We start from the raw sequence: 21,224 nt of genomic DNA, 5'->3' as shown, positions 1-21,224 counted from the left end.
AAGCTAACCAAACATCAAGGTCTGCAACCCTGAGAAATAATCATCTTATGGTGCAAATCTGTTAGATGAGAAGTTATGAAAGAGTGACTGGGTGCATGTCTTTGTATGGGCAAATGAAAAAGAAAGAAAGACAAGGCCATTCTAGCAGCTTATATAAAAACCGACTTTTTAAAAGCAGCTGCCCTTGACGCTTCAAAGTAGCTACAAGCAAAAAACGCATATATGCTGTTATCATTCACACAAACACAAGCTCCATTTGAATAAAGAAAGAAATGCAATTGTAAGCGGACTTGAACTGCACACGTTTCTCCACCTGCTCCCCATGTCACCATCACTAGACACAGAGATAAACAGCAAAAGCGTGTGTCGGACACGCAGCATATGTCAACTCAATTTCATCACACATTTTAAGTCATTCTGGAGCTCAGGCAGGCATGGATTTATGATTAGTCACATCAGTTTTTCCCTTGCTTTCCTCCCCCCATCCTCTGTTGAATCTAATAGCTTCATTTCTACTTTCTGCTTAGTCTTTTTTCTCAATGAGTCAAGGCAACAGAGCAGAGGGAGCGGGGAGAGCGGAAAACAGGAGGCACAAAAAGGACACAGCGGGTGACGGCACAGAGGGAGGTGAATGCAGAAGACACCGGTGACACTCACAGCACTGTGTGGAGGGGGCATGGAGTGATTGCTCTTGTTCTTCTTGGTAGGCATACTGACGTTGAAAGAGAAGCAGTGGAAACAGGCATGTTAGGAGAATAACATAAAGGTCTTTGACTTGAAAATAATCCAGGGAAACTAGATCTTAGCTCTGACAGCTCTGCTTTTTCTTGCAGATATGGAAAATAAATGAGAAACACAAATGGAGGCGAATTAGATCCAACGGATAATATGTATTTTAGAAGACTATATTATAAGGAGAAAGATAAGTAGCTGCAAGTGGCATTTAGTTAACAGTTTACGCAAAATAGTGAAATTCTCACATCTTGATCTCTCATTGCATTAAGTTGTTCGAGTTTCTTAGCCCAGTATCTGGCCTCTTCTTCTGGAATATCTACAGGAAAACAGAAACATGTTTCTCCCCTTAGAATATCAAGTGCTGATTCACTTAATTGCATAGGCACTAAAGACGTCTTAATTTTAGGTATTATGAAGGATACAGTCAGAATAAAAAGACGACTGAACAATACCATAAGGTGTAGGAAAATGCAATTGTATACATTTTAAAAGGCAAAGTTTCTTCTAAAAACAGTTCCACACAAAGCAGACGAAGGTTTGCTCCAGCAGTCTCACTTATTGACATACTTTGTAAAGTTGTGCAAATACTGAACACAGAAAAGAAACTGCACGGATAAAATTCATCAAAATGCTGAAGACCAAACCTAATGGCAGTTCAAAGCGAGTGTCAAGCAGCAGCCTGTGAAAGGTCGGGTCTTTGGTTCCACAGATTTCATTCTCAGCCATGATCACATTCGAGTCCAGGGTCAGCCACTGACCCGGTCCCTCCTGTAAAAAAACACGAGACGGGACAAGTATATCAAAAATAAAAATAAAACATTTATTTCGTGTTGCGGCTTCTGGGTAAAATGTGTTATTTCAAATTTCTAATCAAACTTCTGTGAATATTAAATCCTTCCTTCAGATGTAGAGCGTAACCACTATAAAATAATCACGTTTGTTTGCAGAACATCAGGTAGTAATCCTGACCAAAGATTGCTCTCCTCTATACTCCAAAAGCAAATAAATAAAGAACCCTGCATACCCTGCAGGTATTTTGATTACAACCAATTCAAAATACCTTACAAAACAGATCATACGATCTTTAACAAAATATAATCTTGTATTAATTTAGGTATGCTAAGTTTTTTTTTCTCAATCAGTCAAGGTAACAGAGAAGAGCAGGTACCTCATTGGACTGTCGTATGTTCTGAAGGGGGATCCATACAGTTCCCACCATGGTGTCCCAGATCAGTCCTTTGTTCCAGACCTCCACTGTGAGGCCCAGCTCCAGACGGTTTATTTCACTGTGCATGAGAAAAGTAAAAAAAAGAAAGAAAAAAAAAACCCCAAGTAGAAATAATGCCATCAGTAGCTGCATTTATATGTGGTAATGGATGTGTGCCAGGATGATTCAGTCTGTTTAGGTAAGTGTGAACTCAGTATGAAGAAAAGATGACTATCAACAAGGCTACTGACAGGACAGAGAAGAGCAGAGACTGTGTTCCTGTGGGAATAACTAAAATTAGCTTAAACTTTTCACATAACAACACATATACTGCTCATATAGCTTGAGGAACACACATACCACAAATAAAATCGTCTGCATCTCTCAACATTTAGCACGTCCCGTTTGCTATAACAACCAGTTTTAATTTTTCAAATCTTTCAGTGAAACATTTTCTTCCCATTTCCCAAAAATCCTGAAAAAGTAATCAGACTCAGTGGTTTGCTGCTGTTTGAATAGTAGAGTAGCTACAGAGAAAAGAGACATGAGTCAGAGTAAAAGCTTAAGAATCAGTTTTGTTTTTGGCAGATTTTCAGTATTACTGACTTCAAAAGAAATCTTTAGAAGGAATAAAATCCTCTGGGTGTGGAGACATGTTACATGATCCTCTCACTCCTCAACAGGAAGATGGCTGAATAAAAGCAAGAAGCCACAAAAAGCTCCTTTTAGTATCTGATTAGAGATTGGTCAACTGATAAATAGATTAAGAAATAAATCTCCAAAAGGTTATTGACACTAAAAATTTTATCTAAATTATTAGTTTTATTAATAATCCTCCTAAGCAATTATATAGTTATTCATAGCCAAGCTTGACTCAAACTAGCACAACATATAAATGCGTAACCCGTAACTAATCCTCATTTTTAGTTTCTTTTATACAAAGTCAATGATGTAAATAAGTAAAAAGGCTCATTTTTAAAAGGGCAAACTTAATTTTTTTTTTGTAGTTTAAATGGGAGTGTATTTTAGAGAAAAAGTACATTAAAAACAGGACAGTGAAAAACTCTTAGTAAAATGTTAATGTTATTTGCAGGCAGGAAGAGAGAATAAATGTGGAAATAAAGGTACAGGAGAGATGAGCGAAATAAGACGACTCACAACATGAAGTCCTGTTCCCAGCATGGTTGACTGCCACGCACAGCGATGGTGGTGCTCTTAACATTTTGCACCTTCAAGGTCACGTATGTGTTAAATTTCTCTGTAAAAAAATGAAGCAAAAAATTTCTCCTGGCTTAAACATTTTGTTTGTTCATATTTCTTTGTTTGTTTAATGTATGTACATTAATGTTCATAACTCACCTTGGGGTCCATCGAGCTTGCCTTTCTTTACTGTGTACAAATTGAAAAAGAAAACAAGATATTAGTCTGTTTCGTCAGTTTTAAAAGAGGTTAATGGTGCAACTATAACGCAAAGGTTTTCCAATTGTTGGATGCAGGCCGAGGTTCGCTGCGTAACATGACTTTTGATAAAGAGCATGCAACTTCTTCAAAGTTACCATGGGACTCTCCTCTTATTCACACTGTCTTTGCCCACCATGTCTGTCTACTTGAACATTTTTGTCCTTTTTACATTTATGTCATTATCTTTTCATGACTTGAACAGAGCTACATGAGACAGTTTGAGACCTTGTTTCGTCCCTGATCTGTCGTGGAGGTTGCTTGGTTTTAAATTATGTTCTATGTTCATCTAAGTCCTTCTCAGGGTATGAATACTTCAGGAACCGAGCCTAATCATTGCCTCAAGCTCACACACTTTAAAGTATATCTGGCTGGTGACTGACAGCAGTTTGGCATTTTAGAGATGAGGTGGGAGGTCTGCAATTCTCAGGCCGGGATTCCTCTGTTCTCTATGGGTAGAATGCCAAGATCTCAATATGAAAGACCGCATCCATTCAGTAGACATCAAAGTCTCTGAGTCACTTTTTTGGAGCCTAGAGGAACACCTTCTGCAGGTAAAAGTAAAAGGTTACAGTAGGGGGCAAGCGTGGCCGTATGGTTTATCTCCAAAAGATGCATGTGTGAAATCTCTCCAAAGGTTTTAGCATGACAGACTTAGCAGTAAAAGTCATTTTCTCTGAGAAGAGGAACAAAGCACTGCCAAGGTTTGGCTGCCAAACCCCCCACACTGAGTCCTCTAGAGGTACCAGAATGACTTTTAAAACACCACTGATGTCAAATTGGTATTTATTATTCATTTAATTTTGACCCCTACTGATGTCTACCCTCTCCCTGTTCAGCAGAGAGGTATTAATATTCAGATTGCTGATATTTAATCCCTGCTGATTGCCTGTTTTTATTCATACTGCATTTGGGAAATCAGGCACAAGAAATATATATGAAAAAAAAAGATATTAAAAACACCAACTTGTAAAAATTCCCTGGCACATATGTGGATGACAGCAGGCAGTGTGTGATTAAGGCGTTTGCTTATTTTTCATTTTAAAATCTTCCACTTTTCTAGAAACGACATTTTTGCATGTACTTTTTTTCTATTTTGCTAACCCTTGTTATTGTCAAAGTATGAAAGAAAATGTGGCTAGTTTTACAATAAATTCTTGTAAACTGATTGTTCTAATCTGTGTTGGAAAATACCCTAGAAAAAATAGATTATACAGAAGTGATACATCATGGAAAAAACCCTGCTATAAAAAGGAAATTGTCATATTGCACTCGACAATAGGGCATTTTTTTACATAGCCTATATGTAAACTATATGTCTATCCCAAAGACTGTTAATACATCGTATAACAGCTCTGCACAGCAGCCAGGAAACTTGGTCACGTTTAGCTTAACTGTTTAGTTTCCTGGCGCAAACATAGATGTTAGGTATAATTTACTCTTCATAATATTTAATTTTGAGACCATTCCACATCAGAAGCTTGATTTTAGCTGCTTTATCCATTCTAAAAGCCACTTTTGGTGTGTGTTTGGGATCATTGCCAAAATGTCAACAATTCAGCTGTTAATTTGCGGGGAAGTTTGATGATGTGGAGGTAAGTTGCTTACAGTGTTATTATTTCATTTCATGATAAAAAAAAAAAAAAAAAAAAAAACAGAACAGCTGATGATGCCTGGAACTGCATGAGCAGCTTTGTGAACCTAACATGTGGAGAAGCTGTAGATTAAACTGTTACTCATGTCTTTGCAGTGGTTAACCTTTTTCCTACCTTAGGAATACCCACTATTGCTTCTTGAGTGTTTGCAATTCTGTGGGTTCTCAGTCATTGTGTCGACCACTAACATCTAAATCATTAAACCCAGTGCTTTGCATAATAGATGTACCAAAAGGCGGCATATTATAGAGTCTGTTTTTTATGGAGTGTTGTGAGAACAGAGCAAGATTTCCCCTGTCCAGGCAAAAATAAATTAAATAGGTAGTTGTTGAAAAAAAAACACATCTTCCACTTTTCGTACTTGTCTCGATTTTGAAAATAAAATTGCAATTTTAGTTTGACTATAGATCATTTAATAATACAGAACTGTCAGTCAAACTGTCCAGGATAGTAGTAAATAAATATAAATCCGTTTTGTTTAGTCAAGCAAAAACTAAACTGGATTTGAAGAGAGATAATGACAAAGCAACACATTCTGAGTCATTTTCTCAGTCAGTGAAAGCAGGAATGATAATCACGGTGGACAAATAGGTTTCTTAAAATAGCATTTTCCCCAGCAAACCTCTAGGATGATGCCAATCTCTGCCACAACAATGGCTCTGATTCATGAGTCAGGTGCCAAAGCTGGTGGCGTGGTGAAGCATACACTTCTTAGCCAACTTCAAAGGAAAAACATCTTCCAGATGTTTGCCCGCCAACAAAGCATTCACATCTGAAGGATGAGCGAGACTTAATTCAGTCAATTCACATTTTACCGACATGCGAATACTAGCAGTCATTAACAGATGCACCTTAGCGGCTCACTTGCCAATCCTCTCGCACAGCGTCCTATCCTCATCCAGTCATTGCCCTTTCCATCTCACTCCATCACTCACTCCTACAAGCTTCCCCTGCCATGTGGTGAGTGTGCACGTGCACTCCCTTCCTATCTCTTTTGCTTGTGCTCCATTAATCTCTCTGTGGAGCCGCCGGATGCAGTCAGAGTGAGCTGCATCCTCAACTCTAAAAATAACCGCTCCAGTGTGACAAGGCTGGGGAGAGGGGTGCTGGAAAGGGAGAAGAGGGGTGAGTGTGTGTGTCTGTGTGTGTGTGTAGATGGGGGTGTTGGAGGAGTACATGCTATCAGGCATAAGGCTAAACCAACACTGCCGCGTTTACAACACAGTGAAGAAAAGAGTGTTGCATATTGTGTTGAGTTGCATCCACAGCAATTACAAGATTCCCTTTCTCATTCTTCACTGAGGAGAAATAAACGAGTACGCTCCTAAATTTAGAATAAGTTGGAGAAGAAGCTAGTGTTTTGTTGGAGTGTGTATAGTTTCTGTCTTTCTTGAACTAAAGTACAGGAAACAGTTTGGATTAAATTCACTCTAAAGGTTAATAAACAGATGTAAGTGAATTTCTCTAGGCTCCAAATAAATATTACATTCATCCCTGTGATGTGTCTATATAAACCTTTCCCAGCACCGCATAGATGGCATGGTGTCATACCATAATCATGTTTAAATCAGGTTATCTAATTTCTACACAAATGTACTAATAAAATAGATATTAATGAGACAATGTGGAACCGATCCTTCTAAGTCTTATAGTCTTAGTATACATTGTATTTTCCTGACGTGTACATTGCCATCTTGCAGCTGGGTGTCACAAACAGGTTTGCTGACAGATTTAATTGCGCTTACTCAGCTTCAGTGACACAGTTTATCATTTCACAGATTACTTTTAACAACACAAGACATGTTAGGGGATGTAAACAACTCTGAGTAGCTAATACTACATCACCACTGAGGCAAAAGTGGAGAAAGACATGAAACTTATCCCAATTATTTCACAAGTATTCCCCCACCCAGGACAAACCAATATGTTATTGATGTACTAGCTGCTGGCTTTCTAACAGGTCTCAAAAAAGTAATTGGAAAATGTCTAAATTGACCTTAAGAACCACTGAAGATACAGGACCATCAATGAACCTTCAGTCTCAACATATAGGTACAGTACTCCGTGCACATGTTTGAGGATAAAGTACCTATTATGAAGGGTTGAAACTGTCAAACTTTAAGCATGATCAGAAAAAAATAATCCAATAATTTATAACTGAGAGGCAAAGAATAAGTTACTCTTTGGTAAAAGGGTAACTTATTTTACCAAAGTCTTCTTATGCCAGACTCAGCGCTTTTAATCTGTTGGTAGCCCTGTTATGCTTGGTGGAATACATTCTTCTGCACACAATAGCTTCAGTTCTCAGGCATTTTGCAGATTAAAGGATAAACATCTTTTTTAGATCAACTTTTGACATACCAAATATAAAAGCTTAATTTGACTAATGTCTTGCTTTGCCGGATGATCAAGTGTCTGTCCATATTCAGTCCATGGACAGATTGAGAACACTTTTCATTATTTAGGAATTCACAATTCACTAATATATTCAAGCTATCCAAGCCCAGGCAGGTCCATAATAATATACCCAAGGTACCAAAAATGACACTGCTATTACCATGTCCTACAATGGCTTTTACCAGAGGCACCTATTGAGGGCTTTGTACGTATACCTTGTTATTAAAAGTGTTTGCAATGTAAGCAATCCTATGAATTTTCTCAAATAATGCAAAATAAACGCGACTATTACTGAATATTACTTAAAAAAAAAAAAAAAAACAGCCACAAATCATATTCACCCTGGCACCAAACTTTACACTTGATACAATGCAGTCAGACAAGTACAGTTCTCGTGGCAATCGCCAAACGCAGACTCGGTACTGGACTGCCACTAGACTAGAGAGACATAATTCATCACTCCAGAGAACTCATCCCTAATGCTCCAGAGTCCAGTGCTGCTCCGCCATGGAAAGCCATTTTATGAAGCGCTATTCTTGAACTAATCTGATGCTTGCATGAAGTTTGGAGGTCTGTAGCTATTAACTCTGCAGAAAGTAAGCCGAGTGCGCACCATGAGCTTCATCATGCCCTGACTCCGCTCTCTGACTTTGCGGTGCCTACCACTTTGTTGCCGAGTTGCTGTCATCTTCAAATGCTTTCACTTATTATTACACTATGGTAGTTAGTAGCAAGAAAATGTAATGATTTGGATGGATAACCCAGTACTTTTGACAATGTAGAGTAGTTTTAGAACATAAGCCACATGGCACTTAATAGAGATCAATTTAGCTCTTATCAGACAACAAAATTATTTTTGTTATACCATTTACCAAGCTGAGCGATAGATTTTCTACCCAACCTCTACAGGTCCACATAAAAAAGGGTGCAAAAGAAAAACCATACCTGTCATTAAATCACACCTAAATCCACAACCTTCAAGGACTGAATCTCTTTTAGCATCCACTCTTCATCCAGAGAAATACAGCATACAACATAAAATTTCAAACACATATTTGGAAAATGTATTTAAAAAAAGATTAACAATTTATTTCACATTAGCTACATGGGGAGAACTGGTTGCCATGAATATAACCAGTTGTTTTCTAGTAGGTGCTTTCCGTAAAATCAAGGAAAGAAGTAAAGATACCACCTGTTTTTCTTTTAGCAAAACAATTTACAAAGGAGCAAGCTAAAAGTAGATTACATCTTGATTTACTATATTTGACAGAGGTTGCCAAGAGCACACACCTGGACTAATCTGTATTATCGATCCGGTTGTTTCGTGCCAGGTTCTGTAATATCCACCTAAGGACTCATTAGACTCCACATTACTCACTTTCTTTAGGTCAATTATTGTGCACTAACCAAATATATTACACTACCATTTAGCATTTATTCCACACCATTTTTCACTAAGAGTATTTTTAATACAGGTGACTGAATTTTTAACTTTCTTCAATAAACCTCAAGATACTCCTTGGAGCTATTTTATATGCTCAGACCAGCTGGTCGAAGAAACTGACTGTACATCGTGCCAATACATACACTGTTAGGTTTGTCTCACCTCCAACACACAGCAATGACATTTCTTATGTGTTCCTTTAGTCCAGACTCCAGCTTCTTCACCAGTTTCCTAATTGGCAGTGCTAATCTGTGCTGAAGGCAGCCCGGGAACGATGAGCGGTTGGGCTGGAGATGGGTGAAGCCAGGCGTCGCTGGTTAGCAGCGGAGCCCGACTGTCTTCGTGACAGCCGGCAAAAAAGAAAAAAAAAAAAAAGAAAAAGAAAGAAAGAAAAAGAAACAGACCGTCGACCGTCCTCTCACTCGGATAGGGAACGCCGGCGTCGCAGCCCTGTCTTTCTCTCTTTATGGCGTTTCTTAGCGCCTCTTTCCACCCCTCCCGCTCTCCCTCAGCTCTCCGGTCCCCAGCAAACAGCCATCTTGTTCAGCTTCAGCACCACCAGCTGCGCGGACAGCAGTGACGTCAGAGCGCGTGGCCATGGTGTGGGGCTTGGCACATTACGAGCTTTTAAAATCTAGTTGAACAATAATAAATATGTGATCTATACTTGTATTCCGCGTCTTTTTAACTGACACCCCTAAGTAATTATCATTGCCATCAAAAGTTACCTAATTTGTAAATACTGGCCCTTGATTGTAGTTTAATCTCAGTTTAAACTCTTCTGTCTTCAGAGGTGTCTTTGGGAATATTATGACATGGATAAAGTCAAAAAATAAAAACTTTACTGAATAAGAAAACAATTGTGCTGGCTCCTACGGATTCATGTTCGTTACAAAATAATGCTTCACATTTATAACAGCTAATATTTTACACTATCACATTACATTATGTCGACGTATCTGCAATTGTAAAAAGTATTTAGATAATACGTCTCAGAAATAATTGCTTGCTAAATCTTGATTTTTAAATATTTCCTAAATTCCAAGACCCTGACAATTTCAAACTCCCAAAGTCTAGAGAACGTTATGCATTCAACTTTAAAGAATATGCTGTCTGAAATTGTATTTATCTAAAAATTACTTGTCTGTCTGACTAACCAAAACTGAAAACCAGAACCATGTCAGGTCACTTAACAGCAAATTATCCTGTCGTTTACAATAATAAAACAAACAAAAAAACAAAGGCCAAAGTCAAGCTCAAATAAATCCCATGCAAGGGTCAACATCTCCCTCTGCTGGATCACTTGGGTTTTGCAACAGGGCAGTTTTTCTCCCCATTTCACCTAAACCCTACTCAGACTTTTTAAACTTTGTGGTATGCAGCTGCAGCAGCTGCAGAAGCCATTCCTGGATGTCATCCAAACTTCTGCTTGTACATTTCAAGTACATGTCTTACGCAGATAGAAAACATTTAACTTGCTCCTTAGTTGAAAACACTGAGTTCAAGATGATTTATTGAACATCTGTAAAAAATACAAATACAATGCACAAACATACCATGTTCTGGCACAATTTAAAAACAGCATGTTCATCCCACAACCTGGCAATGTCAAAAGTACAACATTTTATACCCCAGCATTCAAGATTTCGCCCTGCCGCTCCTTTTATCTTTCGCCAATGCATTCCAGGGAAAATATAAACAATTATATAGATGCTGAAATGGATTTACCATGAGCCTGTGGATAACTGCTGAGAAAATGCTATAAAACATAATTAGAGTCAACCTTATTTGTCCAGTTATAGGGCAGTTCAGGGGGAAACTAGTCTATGAAGAAATACATGCATGCTGCCACACAGATTCACATTCAGAAAATAAAACATGCGCAGGAGCACATGTCACACAGAATACATGTACTCATAAACAATAGACATGAGTCATATGGGTTGTTCAGAAGAATTTGTACCCATTTCCTTTGCAGATGTGATCAAACCCACATGCTCTGTTGAAAAGGAACTGATGTGGACTATTATATGGTCACGTGTCCTGATGAGGCATAGATGGTCGGAGTTTCCTCATAACTTCTCGCTGACAAAGAACATAGAGGCAATAATTATAGCAGGACCTTAAAATATATGCTTTGAAAATATTTACAGTGTCTTGCAAACGTCTTCATACCCTTCAAACTATGCGCATTCTGTACACTACATTTCTAAAATGCTGTATGAAAAGTTGAGCAAAACCATGTTTTACTCCTCGCGGTTCATAACAACATGCTGTCATTTGCGCACCTGTATCATAAAATGCAGAATTTTGTGGTTGGGACATGATCAAATCTGGCAAAGTTCAAAAGGTAGGAATATTTTTGTAAGTTACCGTAGTATATAAACCTATTTGGGAATGCATTTCAGGCAGAATTCTCTTTTTGTTGCACTCATTTGCATCTTTATCTTGTGGGAAAAAAAAATTTTTCAATGTACAAACCAAAAAAACTCAACTTTAGAAAGTTTGTGCTCTCAAATGTCAAAGTCTTTATCAAAAGTTGCTTAAACATACAATTCTATCTATGTTTAAAGAAAACAGATGCACTGGATTACAGTGAATGGACTAAAACAAAAGAGTTTGAGTATTTCTACAATGCGTCAAACTGACCGGGATGCAATATTTACCTGTCGAGATGAGAAAAGACCTCGTGAAGTTGGCTGAGCAGGGCGCGGTGTTTCTGAGGATTCCCTTCCAGGACTCCACTGAGTCGACTCAGGTATGAGTCCAGATTACCAAGAGACGCCGTCTCCCCTGTGCCTGTTAAGGCATTCAAAATGATCCATGATTGTTTTTTTATTTTACTTAATCGTCTTAAAGTGAAATCACAGGATTTAAGGTTTAATTAAGTTGAAAGAAAAAAAAAGAAAATGACTTCTGACCTGGCAGAGGGACTGTTGACAGACTGTTGACCAGTGTGTGTTTAATGGCCAGCAGGTGTTGGTGAAGAGCCTGAGTACGCTTCTCATCCTGCCCTAGTTCAGCCTCCAGGCGTTCTTTAGCAGTGTTCATGTCGTTGATGTGACGCTGCAGCACGGCGTTCTGCTCTTCGAACTCAATGTTTGTCTTCCGAAGCCGCCGCAACTCAGCTTCCCGAGCTGGGAACGCAAACAGAGACCAAGTTTTGCCAGTGTTAAGCATCACCTTTCCACACAAGCTAAAAACCAGGACATGTTTCGGTGCCTATCAAAGTGTTTCAATATCTGTTACCTTTATTTTGATCAAGAAACTCTTCTGTGAAAATTGGAATGTCGAATCTGCTTGAGAGGTCAACAGCCTGAAACAAAAATAAAACAAAGACTGACAACTTGGCTTTGCAACATATATGAAATAAATATTGAACTACACAAAGGTCGCCCACCTTTGTTAAAGATGATCCTGAACTGGAACTGACAACAACTGATGGACTGTCTTCTGAAAAGAAAAAAGAAAAAAAAGAAAAAATAGCATTATACATGTTTTTTTTCAAAGCACAGATAAAGGCTTTAAGAATTTTGAGATCTGCTGTTACCTTTTTTAATCTTCTTGTCATGTATCTTGGCACTGGTGATGTGGAAGGCCTCAGTCTGCTGGTATTCCTTCAGCTCCTGGGCATACTGCATCTTCTCTCGCTCCGCCTCGTCAAGGTAGCGCTGTCAGAAATTACACAATTGCAAATTATTGTGTCAAAAAGCCAAGAGCTTCTCCTGGACAAAACTAAATTTTCATAGAAAATTATGAATATTTAAAGACAGAAAAAAATGAATAAACAGAAATAATAACAACCTGTTTGTCATTTTGGGCTAATCGTGTCCACTCTGCTCCGAGTCTCTTTGTGATCTCTGGAAAAGGTAAGTCAGGATATCGGGCTCTCATAACTTCTCGTCGCTCGTTTAGGAAGCGAACATATCCAGTTACGGGAGCTTTAGGACCATTAGGTAGAACCTTCTTTCTTTTCTTTCCTTTTGGCCAACCACGTTTCTTTGGCTGCAGAGAAAAACAAAAAAAAAAAAAAAAAATTGGCTTTAAATTATGTACCTACACAAAAACAAAGAAAATGGATGAAAACTTACTTTCTTCGACTGTTTAAACTGTGCAACATAACACGCTCATCAATATAAGTTTGAGTAATGATTAATGATTTACTCACCATGTGAACCTGATCTGTGCAATTTTAGGCATTTTAAGTGAAAATAAATGTCATTTATTCATCATCAGATATTGCATGCTTAAAATTACATTTTTTGAATTTTTTAAAAATGTATTTATTTTTGTTTGTTTTTATGTTTCATTTGTATTATCTAAATTTTTCAATATAAAATAGAAATCATAATACAGATCTTAGCTGTTGCAGTTTTTCTTGCATGTGCATATATTTATATCTGCAGCTTTGTTTTTATCAGCGTGTTGTTTTTCTCTGCAGTAGCACCCACCTCCTCTTGTTGGTCCAGTGTGTGTGAAGCTTTGGGCTGCTGAGATGCATCACTCTGCTCTTGTTTAATTCCCCCCATCATCTCTTTCCACGCCACTTGCTATGAGAGAGTAGAACAGAGTCAGGGTGATTGTGTGGAAATACATATTAGTAAGAACAAAAATGAGGAAAGCATAAAAATTAGCAATAATTGCCAATCAGGAACAGCGCTTTTAAAGCTAACCTGCCTGCTAGCAGATCGTTATGGCTAACGTTAACTGGTCGGAGTCACACACGCACACACAAGATGAGCAAAATTCACACAAAAAGGAAAGCTACAAGGATCAAATTTCCATCGGAAAAAAACAATAGTTATGTGTGGAATAAATAATGATAACGGAAAAAAGTAAGATTTTTCTTTATATGAAATTTTCTAATACTTTTTCAATAAGCGTTTATTTCTCACCCGATAATATGTGTCCCTCGGCCAAACAGGAAGAGAAGTGTTTCTGCTTTCTGATTGGCTGATATCGAGACTCGCTATTGGCTGGTTGGTTAAAAAATCCACCCCCTCTGTTTGCATCATAACCAGTATGCACTGGGTTACGGAACATGATAATGCAGGTTTAATAAGCTTTCCTCTGAATGTTGTGCAGTTACCTGACGCAAAATCTTACGCATAAGGAAGCAACGCCGTACAAATATTTTCATTCTTAGTTACCTTATTGGACTTATATGAAACACTCAGTTCAAGTAAGGTTTAAAAGTATTTGTATTTTACCTTTTAAAACTTGTCCCAACAGTTTGCTTTTACAAGACAAAGTCGGCCATTTTGACGTTTTGTAGAAAAGCCGAGTTAAATATAATTATTGCAGGTTAGACTTGTTTCGGAGCCCATTTGAATATTTGTGGTTGATCGAGTTCATAAAAAATAGAAAAATTGTTTTTACCGTTTTAAAGCAATTGCGATAGTTCCGATTCAAGCAGTAGTTTTCAAGATCAGCTTACTCACAAGTACCTTTTGAATTAGATGGGAACCAAGTCATTTTTTAATCAGTCTTCCTATGTATCAAGCATGTTTCCCCCATCCCCATCTTAAAATATTAGAGCACAAGCAACTTTCACAAGACACTAATCTCTTTAAAAAGTATTATCTGTACTATTTTTTGTTTTCTAAAACAAAATGCATGCTTTCTACAAGTTTTAGGTCAATTCGCTTCCAAATTTATAATAGCAACATTTTACCTAGAACTGTAAGAAATTAAAACCAATACCACCTTTAAATTATAGTTTTTTTCCATTAAATCCTGTAATAAGACTAAGCATTTCCAACATGAAAACCAATTATAAATCCATTCCAAACTTTCATTAACTGCATAAATAACCAATAATCCACGCCACTGTTCTTACAGAAAGAAATACACAAGTTTCAGGTTTTTATTTACTTTTATTTATCGTTTACAATTTTTTGTGGTCATTTCTTTATTATGGTCGTTCCTTTTGGCAAACATTGCTGCTCACTGTTCTGTACAGTTCGGTCCCACAATATAGACTTAAATTTGGTGGGTAGAGAGGAATGAGACAAAAGTCGAGCGGGATGGGTCCAGGCCATTACAATTTGTCCAGGTAGTTGTCCAATGCTGGGACGCCTTCTTTGAGACCCTTGCGTTTGCGTGTCTCGAGGACAACAATGCCAGGCTTGGTTGTGGTCTCCAAGGGGTTTCCAGGAAGGATCTGCCAGTGGTCAAACACGCACTGTGGGAAGGCCTGGCCACCGGTGTTGGAACGAAGGTCTGCTGTGAAGCCTGAAAACAGAAACAGAAACCTCATTCAAGCATATGACTGAAAATATGAGGAAAAAGCAAAAAAATGATTTTACTTGTTGGGGGGGGGGGAACACATTGGAATGTTCTTATAAAGCAATTACAACGCAACATTTAATTTGCAGTGCTAGTTCTTGCAGAACAACATTTCTGCAAATTTCATTCTCTTGTCACAAGCTACTTTAGCACACTAGAAATTGAGTTCTGCTTTTACTTTTTGTTAAATTGTGCCATGCAAGTTGCCAAACATATCATAAAATTGCTGAATTAAAAACAATTACACAAAACTTACCGAATGACTCCATGACAGGCAGGTAGGCCTTGATGACGTACATAGGTGTTCCCATTACCCTGGACTCCTCGAACACATGACCACGTCTCCTGGTCAGCACACCATAGATTCCACCCATTGCGGTTTCAGGGCACTTTAAATGACAAAAATATGAACATTTAAAGAACAACCATGGATTTATGAATAAAATTTTGACTCTGCTGTAGAAAAATGAAACAAAGTCGTTCTCCCAGTGGCTCTCACCTGGATCTCCACCAGGTAGACTGGCTCCATGAGTCTGGGACTTGCTGTAAGCTCACAGGCATACAGAGCTCTGCGGGCGGTGGGGATGATCTGACCACCTCCACGGTGAATTGCATCTGTGTGCAGGGTCACATCATGGATGTCGAAGCGAATGGCGCGCATGTTCTCTTCACAGAGAACTCCCTATGAAAACATTAAGACTTATAAATCCAGAACTGATCTCCTGAAATAGCAATGAGACTGCAATGCATCCATTGGCCCTCACCTCCTTGGCTGCCCACTGGAAACCAGCCACAACGCTATCCTTGATCTCATTAAGGTACTGAACTCCCTTGGTGACATCCACCAGCAGGTTGGGTCCAGTTCCATCGGGTCCAAAGCACCAGATCTTCCTGGCTTCACCGACATCCCACTCGTACTTGTCAGCAAGGTAACGGGCGCGGGCCTTGAGCTCCTGGCGGTGCGTGACCTCACCCTTCTCGATGTCCTCTGCCAGGCCCTCTTGGAAGGGACGGGCCTTCATGAACAGACGGTTGTGCTTGTTTGGTGACTTGGACAAGCACATCACCTCTGATTCCTCGCTTACAGTTTCTCTGTAGGACACCACTGGATCAGATTTCTGGGAAGAACAGATCACTTTAGCTTTTTAATATAAAAAAAATTAGCCAAGATAGAGCTTTAATAATTATTTAAGTTTATTACCTTGATTGGAATGCAAGCATGATCTTCCTCCAAATCCTTCAGACAGATCTCCAGATGCAGTTCTCCAGCACCAGCAACAATGTGCTCTCCAGACTCCTCAATGATGCACTGCACCATAGGATCGGACTTTGACAGACGCTTCAGACCCTCCACCAGCTTGGGCAGGTCTGCAGGGTTCTTGGCCTCTACAGCAACTCTCACAACAGGGCTTACGCTGAACTTCATCACTCTCATGTTGTGCGCCTGCTCGAAGGTGGTGATTGTTCCGGTTTTGACGAGGTACTGGTCCACTCCAACCAGACCCACAATGTTACCACAAGGCACATCTTCGATGGGCTCAACGTAGCGCCCCATCATCAAAATGGTCCTAAAAGAGTATGAGTAGAGGCATAATTCACATGGCCACTTATATTTATTCATGAATAATGAGCAAACCAGAATGCGATACCAACCTCTGAATAGGCTTCAAATAGAGATCCTCCTTCTTTCCTGGAACAAAGTTTGGTCCCATGATGCGCACTTTGAGTCCAGTGGAAACGGATCCAGAGAAGACACGACCGAATGCATAGAAGCGTCCCTTGTCGCTGGTGGGCACCATCTTTGAGATGTACATCATAAGAGGAGCCTTGGGGTCGCAGTTCTTGATACCTGGTTAGAGGACACCAAATCGATTACACACACACACAAAAAAGATACAACTTATTTACTTCATTCTTAAAATAAAAATATAGGTAGTGGTTACCCATATGGTGAATAAAAGGGTAATAACTTGTTGCCTACCCAGAGCAGCTTCATCATCTCCAGGGCCTTCATAGAGCAGCTCACAGCGGTACTTCTGGGCTGTGACGGGGGAGGGGAGGTGGATGGTGATCATCTGCAAGAGGGCTTCTCCAGCAGGCAACCAGCGGCGCATCACAGCCTTAAGGAGGGGCTTGCCCTCCTTGTCCTTGTCTTCAGCATCCAACTTGATGTCCATTTTCTGGATCAGCTTAGCAGTCTCCTCTTTCTTGAAGTTCATGATGGCATCAAACACCTAGCAGAAGGTTTAATTCATGTTAAACAGGCAAACATGAGAATGGTCAAAGCATCAGTGCATGCAACACCTGCTCAGGCTTAAGATTATCATCACTGTTGGTCAGGTCAAAGTGAAGAATAACTAAAATCATCACTTGCAGGTATATGAAGATATAATCTAGTTACACAACCTTTTAAAAAGCTACAAACCTTCAAAAATTCTCATGTTTACTTTAATCTCAGTGTTTTTACCTTGAAGATGGGGTCAAGGACAAGAGCGCAGAAGGTACGGGAGCACTTTTTGCCATCACCACTAAAAGAAGACTTGACAAACTTGCCATTTTCCGTGTCGTAGTACCTACAATAGAAGGTGTATTTGTCAACAACAGCCTGTCACATGTTCATACTGGGAAATGGGAGCAACGTTTGAAACTTACCTGTCACCCCACAGCTTCTTCATCATGTCCTCCACCTTCTTGCTGCGCTCCTGTGCTGTCATCTGGGTGTTGCCTTTGGCAGCAAACTTGGCTGCGTACATCTCAGCAAACTGCTTCAGGGTGAAAGCCCAACCATGGAGACCCGAACCAAAGCCAACAGTACCGATGACTGGGTCAATCTAGCGAAGACGAGAACATTAGGCTTTTGAGTTCATAACTGGGCCACAATTTTTTCTATTGAAGTTATAAAATAAATAGATTCTTACCATTATGTTTCCCATTGGTCCATTTTCATCCTCTCCGTAAGTGGAAATGATTACATTGACTGACTCAACAATACGCTGGAAAGTCTGGTAAAGGTCTTCAGGCTCCAGCTGCAACTCCAGCAAGGCACGGTCCATCTTGTTCATCATCAGGACTGGCTTAATTCGCTCACAGATGGCCTGGCGAAGCACAGTCTCAGTCTGCACACACACACCTGGAATAGACAGGTCAACAGTTATCCATTTGTGCATATTCAACACAAAAATGTACAGACATAAGAGAAATGCTGGCTCAAGCCAATTGGAATCTACACAAGTTTTGCTATCAAAATGAACTGTAAGCTAAGAAAATGGCAGCACAGTGTCAACTTGGACTACATAAAATAATTAGAAATGCAAACAATATGCTTCAGATATTTTAAAAGTTCTTATCAGCACTTAAATGGAAAAAGAAAAACTACAGAAGGATATTTAGAGATAGGAATCCAAAGGTTTGTTTTTGTTTTTTTCCAAAGACTAAAAGGGGGATTCCTTAGTGTTTCTACTTCTGTTATTTGTAAAGTCAAACAAAAAACATGTATGATAGTCAATTATTCACAGTTCTAACACAATGTGCAGACATTTTATGAATGGATCATAATGAAAAACTTTAAAATCCAACATTTATGTTAGCATGAGGTCCTGACAGGATGCCCTTACCTGACACGCAGTCGACGACAACGAGCGCTCCGTCAGTAACACGGAGGGCAGCTGTCACCTCAGAGGAGAAGTCAACATGCCCAGGTGAGTCGATCAGGTTGATCAAGAATCCAGAACCATCCCTGCTCTGCTTGATGAAGGCCAGGTCGTTTTCACTCAGCTCGTAGTACATAGAGATGGCTCTGCAGATAAATAGGGTAAAGTGGCAGTGAGCAAACAATTACCCATGTCATATGAAGAACAAAACATTAAAGTAAAAAGTAGGGGTGCACCGATTGCAAATTTGTGGGTGATTACGTATCTTTAATTAGTCTAATCTGCTGACTCAACTTTCTTTGTCTGAAATGCTGATAAATACAGCAAGAAAGTTGCAGAGTTAGCAACAGTGAGGTGACTAAATGCAAACGTACAGACACGACCTGGACAGCGGGTCCGTCAGTTAAGCTTCTCTCATGGCAGAGCAAAAGAGGACAGTGGTTGATTTTTAGACCTTTGCTGAGGTAAATATAAAGTGGATAATATAAAGTATTAGCCGATTTCCCCAAATTAAGGAAATTGGGGATGATTTATTGGTGCACCACCCTATAAAAAAAAGGAGAGAAAAGAACTGACCAATAAATGCCCCCTTTGCTGTGGGACCATGTGAATGATCCACTAAACTTACGTAGACTTGATGGTAATGCAACGTTCCTGCTCATCTTTGCGGGTGTCCGTGAAACGCGTCTCTCCAGCACGAGCTGAGGCAATGATGCCAGCTTTGGACACCAGTGAATCCGTCAGCGTGGACTTTCCATGGTCAACGTGCGCAATCACGGACATGTTACGAATGTTGGCCTTTTTGTCCATGATGGCACGGATCTGGTCTACGGTAAAGTTCACCTGTGAAGATTAAAGTGAATTTAGAAAAATCAAAAGTGAGAATTTACTATTTTTTCTAGGGGTAAATTAAGAATTATATCTTATTTTCACTATTTATTTCTCACTGAAAACCTGACATTTTCAACATAAAAAAAACAACTTTAAAATGGAGACCTCATGAACTATTGCTAAAAGTTTACAACTTACCAATCTTTATTTTGATCATAGATATAGAGGACTACTCAAAATAATGCACTGACATATAGTAAAGCTAATCTGTTAACAGTGACTACAAGATTTTATTTGCTGCTGATGTAAGTGAACAGATTGTGCTGCAGTTCCACCCTGGGCGTTGGGTTTCCGCCATAATCAAAGATGACGTTATTGTTGTCTATGTCTCTAGTCTTGCTTAACCGCTTCTAATAAGGATTTGAGGACTTTTATTGACTGTAATACCACATTATTGCCTCTAGTGACAGTTTAGGACAGATTTGCTATTATACGCCCTTCGAATAATTGACAGCTGGCATAATACGTCGGCATTTCTAGGCCACGTGTACGGACTTTGAGACTGAGCTAAATGCTAATGGTGGAAGTACGAAAATACCGGCAAGTTAATCTTTAAGCACAAAACAACTTATTACGCACGTTTGAGACACTCAATCCAAGCTTCATCGGTTTGAAAATGAACAAAACTTACATCTGATCATAATTCTTCCGGTACAATAGAAACTATGTAACCCCTTTTTTGAACGGTTAGCATTAGCTCAAAAAAGCCGACACCAAAGTTACACATCAGTGCCACAGATTTTAAGTCTTTATAAGAACTACGTTTATACGACTACTGCCAGGAGTGTTACGAATAACTCGACATCCCCAAGTACACTATTATTTTGAAATAGGATCAGTCTCTTGCTAGAAACCTTTCAGGCTAGCGACAGGTTACACAATGGGGGCCATTTTGACCAGAACGTTATCACACAAAATGTTTGCTAAATATCCTTAAAATGTTGAAGCATTAGCAAAAATATGATCGCGGAGAATATGTAAGACTTCCGACGATATACTGTTAGCTCGTAGAAGTTTAACACACTCACCATTTTGACGGATGATTTTGGATTCTCTTGGTGGAGAAAAGAGACAAGAATTTTTTACACTGCCCACCTCACGAGGGCATAGGCAGGGAAGAGGCCGCTGACGTCAGAAAACCGGGATTTATACTGCGTGCGTCAGTTCTGTGCGTAACGTCCCGGCCGGTGTTTCCTAATGTCGCGAGGTGCTTCCAAGAGGAGATATTTCACTAAACAGGAAACGTCATTCAAAAAACAAAGGAAGCAAATTGTTTGAGAGTAAACGGTAGTACTTGTTGGTTATTAAACTGTACTTAAATAACTTATGTAAATTTACACTGTAGAAGTAGTAAGGCCCAGAAATGAAACAAATAAAATAACAAATCTGTAAATAATAACAATATGACAATTTTCAGATTACATGAATGCAAGATATAATTAACTGAGTAAAAATTCTGAGCACAATGTCTATTTGTTGATCATAAAGTCAAAATGTTT

The 21,224-nt window shown here is 39.2% G+C and overlaps 3 protein-coding genes across 6 annotated transcripts in view; all 3 read right to left on the bottom strand.

Moving 5' to 3' along the window:
- The window catches only part of unc13a (unc-13 homolog A (C. elegans)), a 52,250-nt gene extending 41,949 nt beyond the window's left edge, over window positions 1–10,301 (bottom strand). For both annotated transcript variants that reach the window (XM_088004897.1, XM_014983702.2), the window contains exons 1-7: window positions 9,059–10,301; window positions 3,302–3,331; window positions 3,101–3,200; window positions 1,904–2,021; window positions 1,380–1,503; window positions 981–1,051; window positions 658–712 (exon numbers count right to left, since the gene is read on the bottom strand). In XM_088004897.1, the coding sequence (XP_087861023.1) occupies window positions 658–712; window positions 981–1,051; window positions 1,380–1,503; window positions 1,904–2,021; window positions 3,101–3,200; window positions 3,302–3,331; window positions 9,059–9,080 (520 nt within the window). In that variant the 5' untranslated portion in view covers window positions 9,081–10,301. The remainder of the gene's footprint in view (window positions 1–657; window positions 713–980; window positions 1,052–1,379; window positions 1,504–1,903; window positions 2,022–3,100; window positions 3,201–3,301; window positions 3,332–9,058) is intronic.
- A 77-nt stretch (window positions 10,302–10,378) lies between these two features.
- hmg20b (high mobility group 20B) lies at window positions 10,379–13,926 on the bottom strand. Of its 3 annotated transcripts, none has more exons than XM_014983715.2 (9): window positions 13,792–13,926; window positions 13,348–13,446; window positions 12,701–12,901; window positions 12,447–12,567; window positions 12,297–12,349; window positions 12,146–12,212; window positions 11,818–12,033; window positions 11,563–11,695; window positions 10,379–10,981 (listed from the first exon to the last, which is right to left on the bottom strand). In XM_014983715.2, the coding sequence occupies exons 1-9, from the start codon at window positions 13,909–13,911 to the stop codon at window positions 10,969–10,971; spliced, it is 1,023 nt and encodes a 340-aa protein (XP_014839201.2). In that variant the 5' UTR covers window positions 13,912–13,926; the 3' UTR covers window positions 10,379–10,968. The 3 variants fall into 3 exon arrangements, with proteins under 3 accessions (XP_014839201.2, XP_087861025.1, XP_087861026.1); XM_088004899.1 differs by having other exon boundaries at window positions 12,297–12,346; XM_088004900.1 differs by lacking the exon at window positions 10,379–10,981 and having other exon boundaries at window positions 11,559–11,695.
- Window positions 13,927–14,752: 826 nt separating this feature from the next.
- On the bottom strand, window positions 14,753–20,878 carry LOC106915825 (elongation factor 2b). The gene is made up of 13 exons (XM_014983712.2): window positions 20,754–20,878; window positions 19,463–19,677; window positions 18,799–18,980; window positions 18,103–18,314; window positions 17,837–18,015; window positions 17,652–17,757; window positions 17,166–17,418; window positions 16,838–17,033; window positions 16,386–16,752; window positions 15,949–16,302; window positions 15,684–15,866; window positions 15,441–15,573; window positions 14,753–15,130 (listed from the first exon to the last, which is right to left on the bottom strand). Exons 1-13 carry the CDS (start codon window positions 20,754–20,756, stop codon window positions 14,937–14,939), a joined length of 2,577 nt encoding a protein of 858 aa, XP_014839198.2. The 5' UTR covers window positions 20,757–20,878; the 3' UTR covers window positions 14,753–14,936.
- Window positions 20,879–21,224: the final 346 nt, after the last annotated feature.

This window comes from Poecilia mexicana, unplaced genomic scaffold (assembly GCF_051168715.1).
Source record: "Poecilia mexicana isolate PSO_F unplaced genomic scaffold, ASM5116871v1 scaffold_4, whole genome shotgun sequence".
Classification (NCBI taxonomy): domain Eukaryota; kingdom Metazoa; phylum Chordata; class Actinopteri; order Cyprinodontiformes; family Poeciliidae; genus Poecilia; species Poecilia mexicana.
The sequence above is the reverse complement of the archived record's forward strand: the minus strand, read 5'-3'. Positions and strand labels throughout refer to the sequence as shown.